Raw genomic sequence first — 23,777 nt, 5'->3', positions numbered from 1 at the left:
GAAACTGCAGTCATTTTCAATATGCTTAGCAAAGATTTAGGAATCCTTGTGAGTAAGTATTAGCTAGGTAGCCACTTGTTGTTCACCTATTGAAGCTGAGCTTCAGTTCATGAAAATAACTAGCTAGCCAGCTACTTAACAGGGCTAACGTTATAAGCAGCCAGCCAGCTTCATCTGGCTAGTGAGGTTGAGTCAATGTGGAGGCTATATACAGGGGGTACCGGTACAGAGTCAATGTGGAGGCTATATACAGGGTATTACGGTACAGAGTCAATGTGGAGGTTATATACAGGGTATTACGGTACAGAGTCAATGTGGAGGTTATATACAGGGTATTACGGTACAGAGTCAATGTGGAGGCTATATACAGGGGGTACCGGTACAGAGTCAATGTGGAGGCTATATACAGGGGGTACCGGTACAGAGTCAATGTGGAGGTTATATACAGGGTATTACGGTACAGAGTCAATGTGGAGGCTATATACAGGGGGTACCGGTACAGAGTCAATGTGGAGGCTATATACAGGGGGTACCGGTACAGAGTCAATGTGGAGGCTATATACAGGGGGTACCGGTACAGAGTCAATGTGGAGGCTATATACAGGGGGTACCGGTACAGAGTCAATGTGGAGGCTATATACAGGGGGTACCAGCACAGAGTCAATGTGGAGGCTATATACAGGGGGTACCAGTACAGAGTCAATGTGGGGGGGGGGTACTGGTACAGAGTCAATGTGGAGGCTATATACAGGGTGTTACGATACAGAGTCAATGTGGAGGCTATATACAGGGTGTTACGGTACGGAGTCGATGTGGAGGCTATATACAGGGTGTTACGGTACAGAGTCAATGTGGAGGCTATATACAGGGTGTTACAGTACGGAGTCAATGTGGAGGCTATATACAGGGTATTACGGTACAGAGTCAATGTGGAGGCTATATACAGGGTGTTAGGGTACGGAGTCAATGTGGAGGCTATATACAGGGTGTTACGGTACAGAGTCAATATAAAGGGGGAACCAGTACAGAGTTAACAGAGAGTAGCAGCGCAAATAGTCCGGGTAGCCATTTGATTAGATGTTCAGGAGTCTTATGGCTTGGGGGTAAAAACTGTTGAGAAGCCTTTTGGTCCTTGACTTGGCACTCCGGTACCGCTTGCCGGGGTTAGGATGCTCTCAATGGTGCAGCTGTAGAAAGTTGAGGACCCATGCCAAACCTTTTCAGTCTCCTGAGGGGGAAATAGGTTTTTGTTGTGCCCTCTTCACAATCAATTAATCAAATGTATTTATAAAGCACTTCTTACACATCAGTTGATGTCACAAAGTGCTGTACAGAAACCCAGCCAAACAGCAAGCGATGCAGTGCTTCTACAGTGCCTTGCGAAAGTATTCGGCCCCCTTGAACTTTGCGACCTTTTGCCACATTTCAGGCTTCAAACATAAAGATATAAAACTGTATTTTTTTGTGAAGAATCAACAAGTGGGACACAATCATGAAGTGGAACGACATTTATTAGATATTTCAAACTTTTTTAACAAATCAAAAACTGAAGAATTGGGCGTGCAAAATTATTCAGCCCCTTTACTTTCAGTGCAGCAAACTCTCTCCAGAAGTTCAGTGAGGATCTCTGAATGATCCAATGTTGACCTATATAGTGCACTAAATTAGACCAGGGATTATAGGGGTGACGTTTATGCACTTTTTATGCACTTTTCTCACTCTGCGAATTCTGACCTTGAACTGAAGCATGAGAATATACACCTGTTATTCACCTGCTATACACCTGTTATACACCTGTTATTCACCTGCTATACACCTATTATACACCTGCTATACACCTGTTATTCACCTGCTATTCACCTGTTATACACCTGTTATTCACCTGTTATTCACCTGCTATACACCTGTTATTCACCTGCTATACACCTGTTATTCACCTGCTATTCACCTGTTATACACCTGTTATTCACCTGCTATACACCTGTTATTCACCTGGTATTCACCTGCTATACACCTGTTATACACCTGTTATTCACCTGCTATACACCTGTTATTCACCTGTTATTCACCTGCTGCTATACACCTGTTATTCACCTGCTATACACCTGTTATACACCTGTTATTCACCTGCTATACACCTGCTATACACCTGTTATTCACCTGGTATTCATCTGCTATACACCTGTTATACACCTGCTATTCACCTGTTATACACCTGCTATTCACCTGTTATACACCTGTTATTCACCTGCTATACACCTGCTATACACCTGTTATTCACCTGGTATACACCTGTTATTCACCTGGTATTCACCTGCTATACACCTGCTATACACCTGCTATTCACCTGTTATACACCTGTTATTCACCTGGTATTCATCTGCAGTGGAGGTAAACCTAGGCATTGAGTGACGATGAGAGAGGTTTTGCCTCTAGAGACATCATTTAGACCAGGTGAGGTCACCGCATGTGTGGGAGGTGGAACTAAAGGGCTAGCTAAGGCATATTGAGCAGAGCTGGAGGCTCTACAGTGAAATAAGACAAATCACTAACCAAAACAGCAATGGACAAGACATATTGACGTTAGGGAGAGGCATGCGTAGCCAAGTGATCATAGGGACCAGTAGGAAGCTCGGCGAGCTGGAGACACGGTGATTCAGACAGCTAGCGGGCTCGGGCTAGCAGAAGGGCCTTAGGGGGACATCGCGACGGAAGAAGGTTCTCCCATCTCCGCAGAGAAACTCTGGAGCTCTGTTAGAGTGACCATCAACTTCTTGGTCACCTCCCTGACCAAGGCCCTTCTCCCTCGATTGTTCAGTTTGGCCAAGCGGCCAGCTTCCAAACTTCTTTCATTTCAGAATGATAGAGGCCTCTGTCTTCTTTGGGAAATTCAAAGCTGCTGAAATGTTTTGGTACCCTTCCCAAGATCTGTGCCTCGACACAATCCTTTTTCAGAGCTCTACGGACAATTCCTTTCGACATCATGGCTTGGGTTTTGCTGTGAAATGCACTGTCAACTATGATACCTTGTGTAGACAGGTGTGTGCCTTTCCAAATCATGTCCAATCAATTGAATTTACCCCAGGTGGACTCCAATTAAGTTGTAGAAACATCTCAAGGATGATCAATGGAAACAGGATGCACCTGAGCTCAATTTCTAGTCTCATAGCAAAGGGTCTGAATACTTATGTAAATGTAAATAAGGTATTTTGTTTTTTTAAATAAAAATAAAAAAAGGTTTTCACTTTGTCATTATTGTGGGTAGATTGACTAGGTTTTTATTTAAGGGGTCTGAATACTTTCCGAATGAACTGTAAATTACACTGAGCAAAAGAGAATGTTTTTGGATTTTCACCCTCCAGACATTATTCCCTAAAGGTCTTGATGAGATAAAATGCCCAAGCATGTTATGTTGTAAATGTGAACATCAATTAATGCCACCACTTCAGCCAACTCTGGTGGTTTTTCCTGTACTGTACCCATTGATTTATGAAAACGTACTTGATAGGTTGATGTCCTCATTGTGTTTTTACAGTCTTTTTTAATACGTTTAGAATACTTATTAAATACATTTGGTAACACTTGGTTATTTTCTTAATAAAGAGCAGCGAAACTAGTAAGAGCAGTGTGTGGGTTTCTTTTTTCTCTGAACAAAATGTGGAATAAGTCAAGGGCTATGAATACTTTCTGAAGGCACTGTACACACTACATAACCACACGCACTACATAACCATACACTACATAACCATACACTACATAACCATACACTACATAACCATACACTACATAACCCCACGCACTACATAACCCCACGCACTACATAACCATACACTACATAACCACACGCAGTACAAAACCACACGCACTACATAACCACACACTACATAACCACACACGCACTACATAACCACATGCACCACATAACCACACGCACTACATAACCATACACTACATAACCACACGCACTACATAACCATACACTACATAACCTACACTACATAACCACGCGCACTACATAACCACACGCACTACAAAACCATACACTACATAACCCCACACGCACTACATAACCGCATGCTACATAACCACACGCACTACATAACCACATGCACCACATAACCACACGCACTACATAACCATACACTACATAACCACACGCACTACATAACCATACACTACATAACCACACGCACTACACAACCACACGCACCACATAACCACACACACTACATAACCATACACTACATAACCCCACACGCACTACAAAACCACACACTACAGAACACCCACACACTACATAACCACACACTACATACGCTCACACACACACATGCATTTTGACTACCTCGTACTCCTGCATATCGACTACCTCGTACCCCTGCATATTGACTACCTCGTACCCCTGCATATTGACTACCTCATACTCCTGCATATCGACTACCTCGTACCCCTGCATATTGGCTACCTCGTACCCCTGCATATTGACTACCTCGTACCCCTGCATATTGACTACCTCATACTCCTGCATATCGACTACCTCGTACCCCTGCATATTGGCTACCTCGTACCCCTGCATATTGACTACCTCGTACCCCTGCATATTGACTACCTCATACTCCTGCATATCGACTACCTCGTACCCCTGCATATTGACTACCTCGTACCCCTGCATATTGACTACCTCATACTCCTGCATATCGACTACCTCGTACCCCTGCATATTGGCTACCTCGTACTCCTGCATATCGACTACCTCGTACCCCTGCATATTGACTACCTCGTACCCCTGCATATTGACTACCTCATACTCCTGCATATCGACTACCTCGTACCCCTGCATATTGACTACCTCGTACCCCTGCATATTGACTACCTCATACTCCTGCATATCGACTACCTCGTACCCCTGCATATTGACTACCTCGTACCCCTGCATATTGACTACCTCGTACCCCTGCATATTGACTACCTCGTACCCCTGCATATTGACTACCTCGTACCCCTGCATATTGGCTACCTCGTACCCCTGCATATCGACTACCTCGTACCCCTGCATGTTGACTACCTCATACCCCTGCATATTGACTTGGTACCGCTACCCATTATATAATCTCCTTATTGTGGTACTATTTCCTTTTTTATTTTTTGCCAAATTGTTTTTACTTTTTAACTCTGCATTGTTGGTTAAGGGCTTGTAAGTAAGTGTTTCACCTGATGTATTCGGCGCATGTGACAAATTACATTTTACTTGAGATTGTTAATCTCTACCAGGTATCTTCATGTAATTGACTGAAATATTGTGAATATTTTCCTCCAGTATTAAATGAGACATTGGGAGTTAATACATCTGTTGTTTGTCTTAAAACAGAGTTACAGTGGGGCAAAAAAGTATTTAGTCAGCCACCAATTGTGCAAGTTCTCCCACTTAAAAAGATGAGAGAGGCCTGTAGTTTTCATCATAGGTACACTTCAACGATGACAGACAAAATGAGGGGAAAAAAATCCAGAAAATCACATTGTAGGATTTTTAATTAATTAATTTGCTAATTATGGTGGAAAATAAGTATTTGGTCACATACAAACAATCAAGATTTCTGGCTCTCATAGACCTGTAACTTCTTCTTTGAGGCTCCTCTGTCCTCCACTCGTTACCTGTATTAATGGCACCTGTTTGAACTTGTTATCAGTATAAAAGACACCTGTCCACAACCTCAAACAGTCACACTCCAAACTCCACTATGGCCAAGACCAATGAGCTGTCAAAGGACACCAGAAACAAAATTGTAGACCTGCACCAGGCTGGGAAGACTGAATCTGCAATAGGTAAGCAGCTTGGTTTGAAGAAATCAACTGTGGGAGCAATTATTAGGAAATGGAAGACATACAAGACCACTGATAATCTCCCTCGATCTGGGGCTCCATGCAAGATCTCACCCCGTGGGGTCAAAATGATCACAAGAACGGTGAGCAAAAATCCCAGGGGGACCTAGTGAATGACCTGCAGAGAGCTGGGACCAAAGTAACAAAGCCTACCATCAGCAAGGGCATTGAAGATTAAACGTGGCTGGGTCTTTCAGCATGACAATGATCCCAAACACAAGAAGTATTTCAAGGTCCTGGAGTGGCCTAGCCAGTCTCCAGATCTCAACCCCATAGAAAATCTTTGGAGGGAGTTGAAAGTCCGTGTTGCCCAGCAACAGCCCCAAAATATCACTGCTCTAGAGGAGATCTGCATTGAGGAATGGGCCAAAATACCAGCAACAGAGTGTGAAAACCTTGTGAAGACTTACAGAAAACATTTGACCTCTGTCATTGCCAACAAAGGGTATATAACAAAGTATTGAGAAACTTTTGTTATTGACCAAATACTTATTTTCCACCATAATTTGCAAATAAATTCATTAAAAATCCTACAATGTGATTTTTATTTATTTTGTCTGTCATAGTTGAAGTGTACCTATAATGAAAATTACAGGCCTCTCTCATATTTTTAAGTGGGAGAACTTGCACAATTGGTGGCTGACTAAATACTTTTTTGCCCCACTGTATGTATTTTCTCCACAAGGGGGTGACAAGTCTGTTAGAAATGTAGAATGTTCACACTTTGTAACAACGATGCATAGGATTTATTTTGTCATTTAACATTTATAGCACATTTGAGCATGACGTTTATGACCCAGGGCTATGACCCATGTATCTGTTTGTTAGATTGCCAATGTATAAACCATCTGTAATAACCATCTGTAATGACCATCTGTATGCGGTTGTCATCTGTTTGTTAGATTGCCACTGTATGAACCATCTGTATTAACCATCTGTATGAGGTTGTCATCTGTTTGTTAGATTGCCACTGTATTAACCATCTGTATGAGGTTGTCATCTGTTTGTTAGATTGCCACTGTATTAACCATCTGTATGAGGTTGTCATTTGTTTGTTTGTTTGTCTTTCCTGGATAAATTGGATCACCTCAAAGATGATGTTGACAAGACAGACATGGGACCCACCCTAACAATGGAAATACACACATGCAGGCATCTCAACCTGACCCTGTGCCAAAGAACTCCAAGGTAACCTGTCTAAATGACTGCCACTCACATCTGCAGCCATGAAATGCTTTGAAAGGCTCAAAAACACCATCATCCCATAAACCCTAGACCCACTCCAATTCATCATCCCGACAACCTATAGGGAGGAGGTCATTGACCGGACAGTGTGGTGCCAGGACAACAACCTCTCCCCCAACGTCAGCAAGACAAAGGAGCTGATCGTGGACTACAGGGTAAAGGAGGGCTGAACACGCCCCCATTCACATCGACGGGGCTGCAGTGGAACTTGTCGAGAGTTTCAAGTTCCTTGGTGTTCACATCACCAACAAACAATCATGGTCCAAACACACCAAGACAGTTGTGAACATGACACGACTAACGCCTCTTCCCCCTCAGGAGACTGAACAGATTTGTCATGGGCCCTCATACCTTCAAAAGGTTATACAGCTGCACCATTGAGAGCATCTTGACTGTCTGCATCACCGCCTGGTATGGCAACTGCTCAGCATCTGACTGACTGTAAGGCGCTACAGGGGGTAGTGCGTACAGTCCACTACATCACTGGGGCCAAGCTTTTTTAATTTTTAATTTTCAAATTGAACCTTTTTTTAACTTGGCAAGTCAGTTAAGGAAAAATTCTTATTTACGACGACGGCCTACCAAAAGTCCTCCTGCGGGGACAGGGCTGGGATTAAAATGTATTAATTTTAATATAGGACAAAACACACATCACGACAAGAGAGACCTAAGACAGCAACATAGCATGGTAGCAACACAACATGACAACAACATGGTAGCAACACAACATGACAACAACATGGTAGCAACACAACATGACAACAACATGGTAGCAACACAACATGACAACAACATGGTAGAAACACAACATGGCAGAAGCACAACATGGTAGCAACACAACATGACAACAACATGGTAGCAGCACAACATGACAACAACATGGTAGCAGCACAACATGACAACAACATGGTAGAAACACAACATGACAACAACATGGTAGAAACACAACATGACAACAACATGGTAGCAGCACAACATGACAACAACATGGTAGAAACACAACATGACAACAACATGGTAGAAACACAACATGACAACAACATGGTAGAAACACAACATGACAACAACATGGTAGAAACACAACATGACAACAACATGGTAGAAACACAACATGACAACAACATGGTAGCAGCACAACATGACAACAACATGGTAGCAACACAACATGACAACAACATGGTAGAAAGACAACATGACAACAACATGGTAGCAGCACAACATGACAACAACATGGTAGAAACACAACATGACAACAACATGGTAGAAACACAACATGACAACAACATGGTAGAAACACAACATGACAACAACATGGTAGAAACACAACATGACAACAACATGGTAGAAACACAACATGACAACAACATGGTAGAAACACAACATGACAACAACATGGTAGCAACACAACATGACAACAACATGGTAGAAAGACAACATGACAACAACATGGTAGCAGCACAACATGACAACAACATGGTAGAAACACAACATGACAACAACATGGTAGAAACACAACATGACAACAACATGGTAGAAACACAACATGACAACAACATGGTAGAAACACAACATGACAACAACATGGTAGAAACACAACATGACAACAACATGGTAGAAACACAACATGACAACAACATGGTAGCAACACAACATGACAACAACATGGTAGTAACACAACATGACAACAACATGGTAGAAACACAACATGACAACAACATGGTAGTAACACAACATGGTAGAAACACAACATGACAACAACATGGTAGCAACACAACATGGCAGAAGCACAACATGGTAGCAACACAACATGACAACAACATGGTAGCAGCAAAACATGACAACAACATGGTAGCAGCACAACATGACAACAACATGGTAGAAACACAACATGACAACAACATGGTAGAAACACAACATGACAACAACATGGTAGCAGCACAACATGACAACAACATGGTAGAAACACAACATGACAACAACATGGTAGAAACACAACATGACAACAACATGGTAGAAACACATGACAACAACATGGTAGAAACACAACATGACAACAACATGGTAGAAACACAACATGACAACAACATGGTAGAAACACAACACACCATGACAACAACATGGTAGAAACACAACATGACAACAACATGGTAGAAACACAACATAACAACAACATGGTAGCAACACAACATGACAACAACATGATAGAAACACAACATGACAACAACATGGTAGCAGCACAACATGACAACAACATGGTAGAAACACAACATGGTAGAAACACAACATGACAACAACATGGTAGCAACACAACATGACAACAACATGTTAGAAACCCAACATGACAACAACATGGTAGCAACACAACATGACAACAACATGGTAGTAACACAACATGGTAGAAACACAACATGACAACAACATGGTAGCAACACAACATGACAACAACATGGTAGTAACACAACATGACAACAACATGGTAGAAACACAACATGGTAGAAACACAACATGACAACAACATGGTAGTAACACAACATGGTAGTAACACAACATGGTAGAAACACAACATGACAACAACATGGTAGAAACACAACATGACAACAACATGGTAGAAACACAACATGACAACAACATGGTAGTAACACAACATGGTAGAAACACAACATGACAACAACATGGTAGCAACACAACATGACAACAACATGGTAGTAACACAACATGACAACAACATGGTAGAAACACAACATGACAACAACATGGTAGAAACACAACATGACAACAACATGGTAGAAACACAACATGACAACAACATGGTAGCAACACAACATGATAGAAACACAACATGGTAGCAACACAACATGGTAGAAACACAACATGACAACAACATGGTAGAAACACAACATGACAACAACATGGTAGAAACACACCATGACAACAACATGGTAGCAACACAACATGACAACAACATGGTAGCAACACAACATGACAACAACATGGTAGAAACACAACATGACAACAACATGATAGAAACACAACATGGCAGCAACACAAAACATGGTACAAACATTATTGGTCACAGACAACAGCACAAAGGCCAAGAAGGTAGAGACAACAATACATCACGCGAAGCAGACACAACTGTCAGTAAGTGTCCATGATTGAGTCTTTGAATGAAGAGATTGGGATAAAATTGTCCAGTTTGAGTGTTTGTTGCAGCTAGTTCCAGGCGCTAGCTGCAGCGAACTGAAAAGACGAGCGACGCAGGGATGTGTGTGCTTTGGGGACCTTTAACAGAATGTGACTGGCAGAACGGGTGTTGTATGTGGAGGATGAGGGCTGCAGTAGGTATCTCAGATAGGGAGGGGCGGGTGACGCCTGACAGGGAGCTTCCTGCCATCCAGGGCCTCTATACCAGGTGGTGTCACAGGGCCCCCATAAAATGTCAAAGACTCCAGTCACCATAGTCGTAGACTGTTCTCTCTGCTACCGCACGGCAAGCGGTACCGGAGCACCAAGTCTGGGTCCAAGAGGCTCCTTAATAATAAAAACAATAAGTTGTACTTTTATTTAACCAGGCAAGTCAATTAAGAACAAATTATATTTACAATGATGGCCTACCCAGGCCAAACCCAGACGACACTGGGCCAATTGTGCGCCACCCAATCACAGCTGGATGTGATGCAGCCTGGATTTGAACCAGGTACTGCAGTGTTTTAGACCACTGCGCCAATCCAGAAGTGAACAGCTTCTACCCCCAAGCCATAAGACTGCTGAACAACGAATCAAATGACGCTCCTCCCCTTTGTTTTTACACTGCTGCTACTCTGTTTATCTATGCACTGTCACTTTAGCCCTACCTACATATTACCTCGACTAACCTGTACATAGCCTCGTTATTGTTATTGCATTTGTTTTTAAATGTAGTTTATTTACTAAATATTTTCTTAACTCTATTTCTTTGACTGTATTGTTTGTTAAGGGCCTGTTAGTAAGCATTACACGGTAAAGTCGACACCTGTTGTTTTCGACGAATGTGACAATTAAAATGTGATTTGATTTATAAAGCGTCACGTAGCAAAATAGCAATTCAAGTTTTTGTTGACCGAATTCGACACTCAATAGCTACGTTTCCATGAAACGTGTCCAGTGATTTTTTTTGTCGAGATTTATAAAGTTTGCATAGAAAATAGACGCGGACAATTGCCCGCTAGGGTGCGTTTCCATTGAACAATCTTGAAAAAATTGCTGGACGTAATGACATACACCTAAAACGGAAAACCAAGCGTGAAGAAAGTGAAGTTAGTGGTTGAAGTGTTTTCATTGCCTATTTAGGAAAATTGCGTAAAAATAAATGCGTGACAGCCTGTATGCCTTCCCACCTACCGGTTTCATGTCTCCGGTAGCCGGTGAAAGACAGCATGGATACAATACAATACTTGACTAATATTTACCATATTCTAATCATTCTCATGTGCCGACGCATCGCCACGGTCCCTGTCATGCTGTAATTTACACTCCAGTAGATCTGATATAATTGGATGGTGAAACTTGCCAGCAACTAGAAATTCAGGCGTTCTTGAAATCGTCAGGACAATCCTTGTCCATCAAATAAAGATGATTTTTATAGTTGTAAAAATGTATTTTGCGGTAGGCATTTAGAATTAAATGTGGAGTGGAGTTTCTAGTTACGTGATAACCTTCATACTGTACTTTCAAACATTTTCGGCAATCATAATTTATTAGAAAAACACCGTTTGTCATTTGTCTCAAAGTTTGACTAAATACAAATCCACTCCTGTCAAATGGATACACATACAGGTCTCCTATCTGCCGTTTCCATTACACATGCCGCAATGTTTATTTAGCGACATTGACCCATATGTATTCGACAAAAACAATGGAAACCTGCCTAATGACCTCCACACAAAAAAAATCCTAACTTAGTGGGTTTATTTTCGCCTCTTCCTCTCTGATCATTTTGTAGAGTTCAGAAGACTGCGGTGGCTGCAGTAACTCGTGATAAAACCGGAAGAGGAAACGTAGCGTTTTACAGTCCGGCCACGTTGATCTTTCCATCTCGTCCCAGTTTCACTGCTCGTTCGCTGCCTTCTAATCCGCCTATTTAAATGCCACCGTAGCAACGACGGTGATTGACAGCTGGACATACCCACTTGGGGACCTCACTATCTTTCGCGGTCGTGTAAACCAACCAATAGCTTTCTCCTGACTTCACAGAGCATTTATATTGGTCCAGCGATTACTATTTTAACCAATGATGTTTTAACCAGAGGACGCGCCACTAGAAACCTTCTGACGTCACCCGGTGCTTTCCCTTGTGGTGGCCGTGACGGCGCATGCGTAGACTCTACCTTGATTTTGACGGATAGGCGCTTGTCCAATCAGGTTCAGTGTTTGGGGGGGGCCGGTCCGGACCACGGAAATGTTTTTTGAGCGACAAAGGTTTCGTGCAATCGGGTTCTGCTTAGTACACGACTTGTGCAGATTGATGGTACAGGTGTGCAATCGGCTTTCTATGCTTGTCATTTTCTGTTTAGTTGCCACTTGTCTGTCCTATTGCTGTGTGGAGACGGGGAGGGAGCAGCGTTACTAAGGCCAGTCTTGTGTCAGGTATAAGGGAATAACAGTATGGTGCCTTAACGGTGGTTTGTTTACCTAGTGAAGGAAATGACTTCGAAGAAAGAACAACTCTTATCTACATTTACTTGTACAAAACCTACTCTGCTATTTTTTTATTTTTACTCTGGGCTTGGCATGTAAATAGTCTATGTACTGATGTGCCATTGTTACAAATGGAAAGGGAGTTTCACTTTGGGAACGTGAGCATATCCCTAGTGCTCATGTTGTTTTTGAGGGCTCTGACTGGGACGTCTCCAACTCTAAGCTTTACCTCCGGGAGAGAGCCTCAAACCGCAGCCGCTCTGGGGTCACACAGAGCCGGGGAAGATGGAAACGAAGGGGTGTTGGTGGAACGGGGCTTGGAAAGTATCGGCGGTCCTCTTCCGGGTGTTATCGGAGACGTGACCGTGGAGGATCATGATGATGAGAGCGGGGCGACCGGGAACGGAGAGGAGTCGTACGGAGAAAGTGACGGAAACAGACCGAAACGGTGAGAACCATGTTTAGTACTTAACAACTTATAGCGGTTTGTGGTGAGACCACTGCAACTGGCAAACTGTTGAAACCACAATGATTTCCCAACGAGGTGGTTCATCAACTCAGACAGTTATTGTCTTGTTCTGTTGCAATGGTCGCCTGCTCCCAGTTTGAGAGGAGGGGGAGACAATTGGTGCGCAAACAATGTAACTAAACAGTTCTTTACTCCCAAGTTTATTTTTCTTTCTTTCTGTTGGATGTAATAGCTACGAACTCGTTCTCAGTAATCTTTGGTACATTGTTCTCTTAATAGTGATCACTCATAACGTTTATGTGGCAAATGTATTTGAAAATGAAGTGATTTGTTGCTTTGCATCTGCTGATTCTGCTGAGTGCAGCATCAGAGCGAGAGCTGTCATCAAACCCAAAGTGTCACATGCTCCGTTATTCTCCAAACCTCTTCCATCATTAAAGTGCATCTGGCTGGCACCCTGACAAACCACTGGGCAAGAACTGGTTGAATCACGTTGTTTCCACGTAATTTCAACCCCTCCAAATCTATGTGAGGACTTTGAATCAATGTGGAAAACTAATTGTATTTACAAAAAGGGCATTTTGTATTGTTTTCACCCCAAAACATTGTTTACCCTTTTTTCTCCCCAATGTCGTGGTATCCAATTGGTAGTTACAGTCTTGTCCCATCGCTGCAACTCCCGTAGGGACTCAGGAGAGGCGAAGGTCGAGAGCCATGCCTCCTCTGAAACACGACCCGGCCAAGGCGCACTGCTTCTTGACACACCAAAAACACCTTCCAGCTGGTGACCGAAGTCAGCTAGCCGGCGCCCGGCCGCCACGTGTCGCTAGAGTGCGATGGGACAAGGAAATCCTGGCCGGCCAAACCCTCCCTTAACCTGAAACGACGCTGGGCCAATTGTGCGCCGCCTCTTGGGTCTCCCAATCATGTGACACAGCCTGGGATCGAACCCGGGTCTGTAGTGATGCCTTAGACCGCTGCGCCACTTGGGAGTTTTCACCCAACTTTTAACCTTAATCCAATGACATAGTGAAATGTTTTGTTGAATGCACGTTAGTTGACAACACAACCCAAATGTAAATCCAAACTAGACATTGAACCTGAATCTGCCCAGTGGGAAGCGACAGTCACTTTACAGAATGGACTGTTCTTTGGTTAATGTATAGCTTGAACCAGTATCTGGGCAGAGGAGAGGATATCATGAGATCTCATCTATACACAGTTAGCTACAATACATTGTCCCATTAGGGCGGCGCACAATTGGCCCAGCTTCGTACATATTAGGGGAGGGTTTGGCCGCAGTAGGTCGTCATTGTGAATTAAGAATTTGTTCTTAACTGACTTGCCTAGAGAAATAAATGAAATAACACTTGCAGTGCTGTCAAATTTTTATGTCAAAATACCTTTGTTAGATTACTCACTAAATATGGAGTTTCGCTGGGCAATAAATAATTTACTGCCCTTACATCCAGTATTTACTACCAAAAAACATCTAAATAAAAATGTACATGTCCACTAGGTCAATATGTCCACTAGGTCAATGTCGTGGACATGGCAGGAGGATTTGGTGAAAAACAATACATACAGTACATTCTTATTTAGATGTTTTTGGGAAGTACAGTACTGATCAAAAGGTACCTCCTCCTACCTCCTCCCTCCTCCTCCTCCCACCTCCTCCTACCTCCTCCCTCCTCCTCCTCCCACCTCCTCCTACCTCCTCCTCCCACCTCCTCCTTCCTCCTCCCTCCTCCTCCCTCCTCCCACCTCCTCCTCCCTCCTCCCACCTCCTCCTTCCTCCTCCCACCTCCTCCTACCTCCTCCCACCTCCTCCTACCTCCTCCTCCCTCCTCCCACCTCCTCCCTCCTCCTCCTCCCACCTCCTCCTCCCACCTCCTCCTTCCTCCTCCTCCCACCTCCTCCTTCCTCCTCCCACCTCCTCCTACCTCCTCATTCCACGGTTCTTTATTTGGACTGTTTTCTACATTGTAGAATAATAGTGAAGACTTCAAAACTATAAAATGACACATATGGAATCATGTAGTAACCCAAAAAAGTGTTAAACAAATCAAAATATATTTCATATTTGAGATTCTTCAAAGTAGCCTTGATGACAGGTTTTGCACTCTTGGTATTCTCTAAACCAGCTTCATGAGGTAGTCACCTGGAATGCATTTCAATTAACAGGTGTGCCTTGTTAAAAGTTAATATGTGGAATTTCTTTCCTTCTTAATTTGTTTGAGCCAATCAGAACACTCTTGGCATATATATATATATATATATATATATATATATATATATATATATATATATATATATATATATATATATATATATATATATACACTGAGTGTATGCATTAGGAACAGCTGCTCTTTCCATGACATAGACTGACCAGGTGAATCCAGGTGAAAGCTATGATCCCATATTGATGTCACTTGTTAAAGCCACATCAATCAGTGTAGATGAAAGGGGAGCAGACAGGTTAAAGAAGGACTTTTAAGCCTTGAGACAAATGAGACATGGATTGTGTATGTGTGTGCCATTCAGAGGGTGAATGGGCAAGACAGAATATTTAAGTGCCTTTGAACGGGGTATGGTAGTAGGTGCCAGGAGCACCGGTTTGAGTGTGTGAATAACTGCAACACTGCTGGGTTTTTCACACTCAACAGTTTCCTGTGTGTATCAAGAATGGTCCACCACCCAAAGGACATCCAGCCAACTTGACAAAACTGCGGGAAGCATTGGAGTCAACATGGGCCAGCATCCTATTGGAACACTTTCGACACCTTGTAGAGTCCATGACCCAATGAATTGAGGCTGTTCTGAGGGCAAAAGGGGGTTTAACCTCAATATTAGGAAGGTGTTCCTAATGTTTTGTGCACTCAGTGTCTAATCTGGACTCTGACATTTCTATTTTAATTTGGGGATTATGTGTCTATTGTTTTGTATTGTTTTCTAGGTATTATTATCACTGTTGGAAACACAAGCATTTCACTGCACCTGTGATAACATCTACAAATCTGTGTGCATCCTAAAGAACACAGTTGATAGGCTATACACCCTAAAGAACACAGTTGATAGGCTACACACCCTAAAGAACACAGTTGATAGGCTACACACCCTAAAGAACACAGTTGATAGGCTATACACCCTAAAGAACACAGTTGATAGGCTATACACCCTAAAGAACACAGTTGATAGGCTACACACCCTAAAGAACACAGTTGATAGGCTATACACCCTAAAGAACACAGTTGATAGGCGCTCACCGTCTGGTCTGTCCGTCTGCTCACCGTCAGGTCTGTCCGTGTGCTCACCGTCAGGTCTGTCCGTCTGCTCACCGTCAGGTCTGTCCGTGTGCTCACCGTCAGGTCTGTCCGTCTGCTCACTGTCAGGTCTGTCCGTGTGCTCACCGTCAGGTCTGTCCGTCTGCTCACCGTCAGGTCTATCCATAGCCTACCAAGGCCTACATAATGTCTACGTGACATCATTGCTTCAGTCCTTGTTTATGCCACAGGGCTAAATAGTTTAAATAGTTTTAATGTTTCCAAATAGTAGGAACCACTTTGTGGGGTAAGCTGTTTCCACTGGGGCAGCTTTCTGTGATGCACCTTTCTTCTCCACAATGGATAATCACTTTTAAAACAAACAACTCTTGGTGTTCCATAAACAACTGGATCTAAAATCCCTTGAAACACTTTACCCATCTCCCTCTTAATAAATATAAATAGTCCCTCTGTTGAGTAAACAACAAGCTACACACCATACTGTAGATGGTGAGTGGACTGAACCTACTGTAGACGCTGAGTGGACTGAACGTACTGTAGACGCTGAGTGGACTGAACGTACTGTAGACGCTGAGTGGACTGAACGTACTGTAGACGCTGAGTGGACTGAACCTACTGTAGACGCTGAGTGGACTGAACCTACTGTAGACGCTGAGTGGACTGAACCTACTGTAGACGCTGAGTGGACTGAACCTACTGTAGACGCTGAGTGGACTGAACCTACTGTAGACGCTGAGTGGACTGAACCTACTGTAGACGCTGAGTGGACTGAACCTACTGTAGACGCTGAGTGGACTGAACCTACTGTAGACGCTGAGTGGACTGAACCTACTGTAGACGCTGAGTGGACTGAACCTACTGTAGACGCTGAGTGGACTGAACCTACTGTAGACGCTGAGTGGACTGAACCTACTGTAGACGCTGAGTGGACTGAACCTACTGTAGACGCTGAGTGGACTGAACCTACTGTAGACGCTGAGTGGACTGAACCTACTGTAGACGCTGAGTGGACTGAACCTACTGTAGACGCTGAGTGGACTGAACCTACTGTAGACGCTGAGTGGACTGAACCTACTGTAGACGCTGAGTGGACTGAACCTACTGTAGACGCTGAGTGGACTGAACCTACTGTAGACGCTGAGTGGACTGAACCTACTGTAGACGCTGAGTGGACTGAACCTACTGTAGACGCTGAGTGGACTGAACCTACTGTAGACGCTGAGTGGACTGAACCTACTGTAGACGCTGAGTGGACTGAACCTACTGTAGACGCTGAGTGGACTGGACGTACTGTAGACGCTGAGTGGACTGAACCCGCTGTAGACGCTGAGTGGACTGAACCCGCTGTAGACGCTGAGTGGACTGAACCCGCTGTAGACGCTGAGTGGACTGAACCCGCTGTAGACGCTGAGTGGACTGAACCCGCTGTAGACGCTGAGTGGACTGAACCCGCTGTAGACGCTGAGTGGACTGAACCCGCTGTAGACGCTGAATGGACTGAACCCGCTGTAGGCGCTGAATGGACTGAACCCGCTGTAGGCGCTGAGTGGACTGAACCCGCTGTAGGCGCTGAGTGGACTGAACCCGCTGTAGGCGCTGAGTGGACTGAACCCGCTGTAGACGCTGAGTGGACTGAACCCGCTGTAGACGCTGAGTGGACTGAACCCGCTGTAGACGCTGAGTGGACTGAACCCGCTGTAGACGCTGAGTGGACTGAACCCGCTGTAGACGCTGAGTGGACTGAACCCGCTGTAGACGCTGAGTGGACTGAACCCGCTGTAGACGCTGAGTGGACTGAACCCGCTGTGGACGCTGAGTGGACTGAACCCGCTGTAGACGCTGAGTGGACTGAACCCGCTGTGGACGCTGAGTGGACTGAACCCGCTGTAGACGCTGAGTGGACTGAACCCGCTGTAGACGCTGAGTGGACTGAACCCGCTGTAGAGGCTGAGTGGACTGAACCTACTGTAGATGCTGAGTGGACTGAACCCGCTGTAGACGCTGAGTGGACTGAACGTACTGTGGACTGAACCTACTGTAGACGCTGAGTGGACTGAACCTACTGTAGACGCTGAGTGGACTGAACCTACTGTAGACGCTGAGTGGACTGAACCTACTGTAGACGCTGAGTGGACTGAACCTACTGTAGACGCTGAGTGGACTGAACCTACTGTAGACGCTGAGTGGACTGAACCTACTGTAGACGCTGAGTGGACTGAACCTACTGTAGACGCTGAGTGGACTAAACCTACTGTAGAAACTGAGTGGACTAAACCTACTGTGGAGTGAACCCACTGTAGACGCTGAGTGGACTGAACCCGCTGTAGACTCCGAGTGGACTGAACCCGCTGTAGACTCCGAGTGGACTGAACCCGCTGTAGACGCTGAGTGGACTGAACCCGCTGTAGATGCCGAGTGGACTGAACCCGCTGTAGACGCCGAGTGGACTGAACCCGCTGTAGACGCCGAGTGGACTGAACCCGCTGTAGACGCCGAGTGGACTGAACCCGCTGTAGACGCCGAGTGGACTGAACCCGCTGTAGACGCCGAGTGGACTGAACCCGCTGTAGACGCCGAGTGGACTGAACCCGCTGTAGACGCCGAGTGGACTGAACCCGCTGTAGACGCCGAGTGGACTGAACCCGCTGTAGACGCCGAGTGGACTGAACCCGCTGTAGACGCCGAGTGGACTGAACCCGCTGTAGACGCCGAGTGGACTGAACCCGCTGTAGACGCCGAGTGGACTGAACCCGCTGTAGACGCCGAGTGGACTGAACCCGCTGTAGACGCCGAGTGGACTGAACCCGCTGTAGACGCCGAGTGGACTGAACCCGCTGTAGACGCCGAGTGGACTGAACCCGCTGTAGACGCCGAGTGGACTGAACCCGCTGTAGACGCCGAGTGGACTGAACCCGCTGTAGACGCCGAGTGGACTGAACCCGCTGTAGACGCCGAGTGGACTGAACCCGCTGTAGACTCCGAGTGGACTGAACCAGCTGTAGACGCTGAGTGGACTGAACCCGCTGTAGACGCTGAGTGGACTGAACCCGCTGTAGACGCTGAGTGGACTGAACCCGCTGTAGACGCTGAGTGGACTGAACCCGCTGTAGACGCTGAGTGGACTGAACCCGCTGTAGACGCTGAGTGGACTGAACCCGCTGTAGACGCTGAGTGGACTGAACCCGCTGTAGACGCTGAGTGGACTGAACCCGCTGTGGACGCTGAGTGGACTGAACCCGCTGTAGACGCTGAGTGGACTGAACCCGCTGTGGACGCTGAGTGGACTGAACCCGCTGTAGACGCTGAGTGGACTGAACCCGCTGTGGACGCTGAGTGGACTGAACCCGCTGTAGACGCTGAGTGGACTGAACCCGCTGTAGACGCTGAGTGGACTGAACCCGCTGTAGAGGCTGAGTGGACTGAACCTACTGTAGATGCTGAGTGGACTGAACCCGCTGTAGACGCTGAGTGGACTGAACGTACTGTGGACTGAACCTACTGTAGACACTGAGTGGACTGAACCTACTGTAGACGCTGAGTGGACTGAACCTACTGTAGACGCTGAGTGGACTGAACCTACTGTAAACGCTGAGTGGACTGAACCTACTGTAAACGCTGAGTGGACTGAACCTACTGTAGACGCTGAGTGGACTGAACCTACTGTAGACGCTGAGTGGACTGAACCTACTGTAGACGCTGAGTGGACTAAACCTACTGTAGAAACTGAGTGGACTAAACCTACTGTGGAGTGAACCCACTGTAGACGCTGAGTGGACTGAACCCGCTGTAGACTCCGAGTGGACTGAACCCGCTGTAGACTCCGAGTGGACTGAACCCGCTGTAGACTCCGAGTGGACTGAACCCGCTGTAGATGCCGAGTGGACTGAACCCGCTGTAGACGCCGAGTGGACTGAACCCGCTGTAGACGCCGAGTGGACTGAACCCGCTGTAGACGCCGAGTGGACTGAACCCGCTGTAGACGCCGAGTGGACTGAACCCGCTGTAGACGCCGAGTGGACTGAACCCGCTGTAGACGCCGAGTGGACTGAACCCGCTGTAGACGCCGAGTGGACTGAACCCGCTGTAGACGCCGAGTGGACTGAACCCGCTGTAGACGCCGAGTGGACTGAACCCGCTGTAGACGCCGAGTGGACTGAACCCGCTGTAGACGCCGAGTGGACTGAACCCGCTGTAGACGCCGAGTGGACTGAACCCGCTGTAGACGCCGAGTGGACTGAACCCGCTGTAGACGCCGAGTGGACTGAACCCGCTGTAGACGCCGAGTGGACTGAACCCGCTGTAGACGCCGAGTGGACTGAACCCGCTGTAGACGCCGAGTGGACTGAACCCGCTGTAGACGCCGAGTGGACTGAACCCGCTGTAGACGCCGAGTGGACTGAACCAGCTGTAGACGCCGAGTGGACTGAACCCGCTGTAGACGCTGAGTGGACTGAACCCGCTGTAGACGCTGAGTGGACTGAACGTACTGTAGACGCTGAGTGGACTGAATGTACTGTAGACGCTGAGTGGACTGAACGTACTGTGGACTGAACCTACTGTAGACGCTGAGTGGACTGAACCTACTGTAGACGCTGAGTGGACTGAACCTACTGTAGAAACTGAGTGGACTAAACCTACTGTGGAGTGAACCCACTGTAGACGCTGAGTGGACTGAACCCGCTGTAGACGCTGAGTGGACTGAACCTACTGTAAACGCTGAGTGGACTGAACCCGCTGTAGACGCTTAGTGGACTGAACCTACTGTAGACGCTGAGTGGACTGAACCTACTGTAGACGCTGAGTGGACTAAACCTACTGTGGAGTGAACCCACTGTAGACGCTGAGTGGATTGAACCTACTGTAGACGCTGAGTGGACTGAACCCGCTGTAGACTCCGAGTGGACTGAACCCGCTGTAGACTCCGAGTGGACTGAACCTACTGTAGACGCTGAGTGGACTGAACCTACTGTAGACGCTGAGTGGACTGAACCTACTGTAGACGCTGAGTGGACTAAACCTACTGTAGAAACTGAGTGGACTAAACCTACTGTGGAGTGAACCCACTGTAGACGCTGAGTGGATTGAACCTACTGTAGACGTTGAGTGGACTGAACCCGCTGTAGACTCCGAGTGGACTGAACCCGCTGTAGACTCCGAGTGGACTGAAACCGCTGTAGACGCTGAGTGGACTGAACCCGCTGTAGATGCCGAGTGGACTGAACCCGCTGTAGACGCCGAGTGGACTGAACCCGCTGTAGACGCCGAGTGGACTGAACCCGCTGTAGACGCCGAGTGGACTGAACCCGCTGTAGACGCCGAGTGGACTGAACCCGCTGTAGACGCCGAGTGGACTGAACCCGCTGTAGACGCCGAGTGGACTGAACCCGCTGTAGACGCCGAGTGGACTGAACCCGCTGTAGACGCCGAGTGGACTGAACCCGCTGTAGACGCCGAGTGGACTGAACCCGCTGTAGACGCCGAGTGGACTGAACCCGCTGTAGACGCCGAGTGGACTGAACCCGCTGTAGACGCCGAGTGGACTGAACCCGCTGTAGACGCCGAGTGGACTGAACCCGCTGTAGACGCCGAGTGGACTGAACCCGCTGTAGACGCCGAGTGGACTGAACCCGCTGTAGACGCCGAGTGGACTGAACCCGCTGTAGACGCCGAGTGGACTGAACCCGCTGTAGACGCTGAGTGGACTGAACCTACTGTAGATGCTGAGTGGACTGAACCCGCTGTAGACGCTGAGTGGACTGAACCCGCTGTAGACGCTGAGTGGACTGAACCCACTGTAGACGCTGAGTGGACTGAACCTACTGTAGACGCTGAGTGGACTGAACCTACTGTAGACGCTGAGTGGACTGAACCTACTGTAGACGCTGAGTGGACTGAACCTACTGTAGACGCTGAGTGGACTGAAGCTACTGTAGACGCTGAGTGGGCTGAACCTACTGTAGACGCTGAGTGGGCTGAACCTACTGTAGACGCTGAGTTGACTAAATCTACTTTAGATGTTGAGTGGACTAAACCTACTGTGGACTGAACCTACTGGAGACGCTGAGTGGACTGAACCTACAGTAGACGCTGAGTGGACTGAACCTACAGTAGACGCTGAGTGGACTGAACCTACAGTAGACGCTGAGTGGACTGAACCTACTGTAGACGCTGAGTGGACTGAACCTACTGTAGACGCTGAGTGGACTGAACCTACTGTAGACGCTGAGTGGACTGAACCTACTGTAGACGCTGAGTGGACTGAAGCTACTGTAGACGCTGAGTGGACTAAATCTACTTTAGATGTTGAGTGGACTAAACCTACTGTGGGCTGAACCTACTGTAGACGCTGAGTGGACTAAATCTACTTTAGATGTTGAGTGGACTAAACCTACTGTGGACTGAACCTACTGTAGACGCTGAGTGGACTGAACCTACAGTAGACGCTGAGTGGACTGAACCTACAGTAGACGCTGAGTGGACTGAACCTACTGTAGACGCTGAGTGGACTGAACCTACTGTAGACGCTGAGTGGACTGAACCTACTGTAGACGCTGAGTGGACTGAACCTACTGTAGACGCTGAGTTTACTGAACGTACTGTAGACGCTGAGTGGACTAAATCTACTTTAGATGTTGAGTGGACTAAACCTACTGTGGACTGAACCTACTGTAGACGCTGAGTGGACTAAATCTACTTTAGATGTTGAGTGGACTAAACCTACTGTGGACTGAACCTACTGTAGACGCTGAGTGGACTGAACGTACTGTAGACGCTGAGTGGACTGAACGTACTGTAGACGCTGAGTGTACTGAACGTACTGTAGACGCTGAGTGGACTGAACGTACTGTAGACGCTGAGTGGACTGAACCTACTGTAGACGCTGAGTGGACTGAACGTACTGTAGACGCTGAGTGGACTGAACGTACTGTAGACGCTGAGTGGACTGAACCTACTGTAGACGCTGAGTGGACTGAACCTACTGTAGATGCTGAGTGGACTGAACCTACTGTAGATGCTGAGTGGACTGAACGTACTGTAGACGCTGAGTGGACTGAACGTACTGTAGACGCTGAGTGGACTGAACGTACTGTAGACGCTGAGTGGACTGAACCTACTGTAGACGCTGAGTGGACTGGACGTACTGTAGACGCTGAGTGGACTGAACCCACTGTAGACGCTGAGTGGACTGAACCTACTGTAGACGCTGAATGGACTGAACC

The 23,777-nt window shown here is 46.5% G+C and overlaps 1 protein-coding gene across 3 annotated transcripts in view; it reads left to right on the top strand.

Annotated features, from left to right (window-relative positions):
* The first annotated feature begins 12,434 nt into the window (after positions 1-12,434).
* The window catches only part of eif2ak3 (eukaryotic translation initiation factor 2-alpha kinase 3), an 81,345-nt gene continuing 70,002 nt past the window's right edge, over positions 12,435-23,777 (top strand). For all 3 annotated transcript variants that reach the window (XR_005039514.1, XR_005039513.1, XM_036962473.1), the window contains exon 1: positions 12,435-13,249. Coding sequence is in view for 1 of the 3 variants with exons in the window: in XM_036962473.1 (XP_036818368.1) it covers positions 12,933-13,249 (317 nt within the window). In the remaining 2 variants the exon portion in view is untranslated. The remainder of the gene's footprint in view (positions 13,250-23,777) is intronic.

The sequence above is a fragment of the Oncorhynchus mykiss genome, chromosome 25 (assembly GCF_013265735.2).
Source record: "Oncorhynchus mykiss isolate Arlee chromosome 25, USDA_OmykA_1.1, whole genome shotgun sequence".
In the NCBI taxonomy this organism is placed as follows: Eukaryota; Metazoa; Chordata; class Actinopteri; order Salmoniformes; family Salmonidae; genus Oncorhynchus; species Oncorhynchus mykiss.
This window is presented reverse-complemented; position numbering and strand designations above follow the sequence as displayed.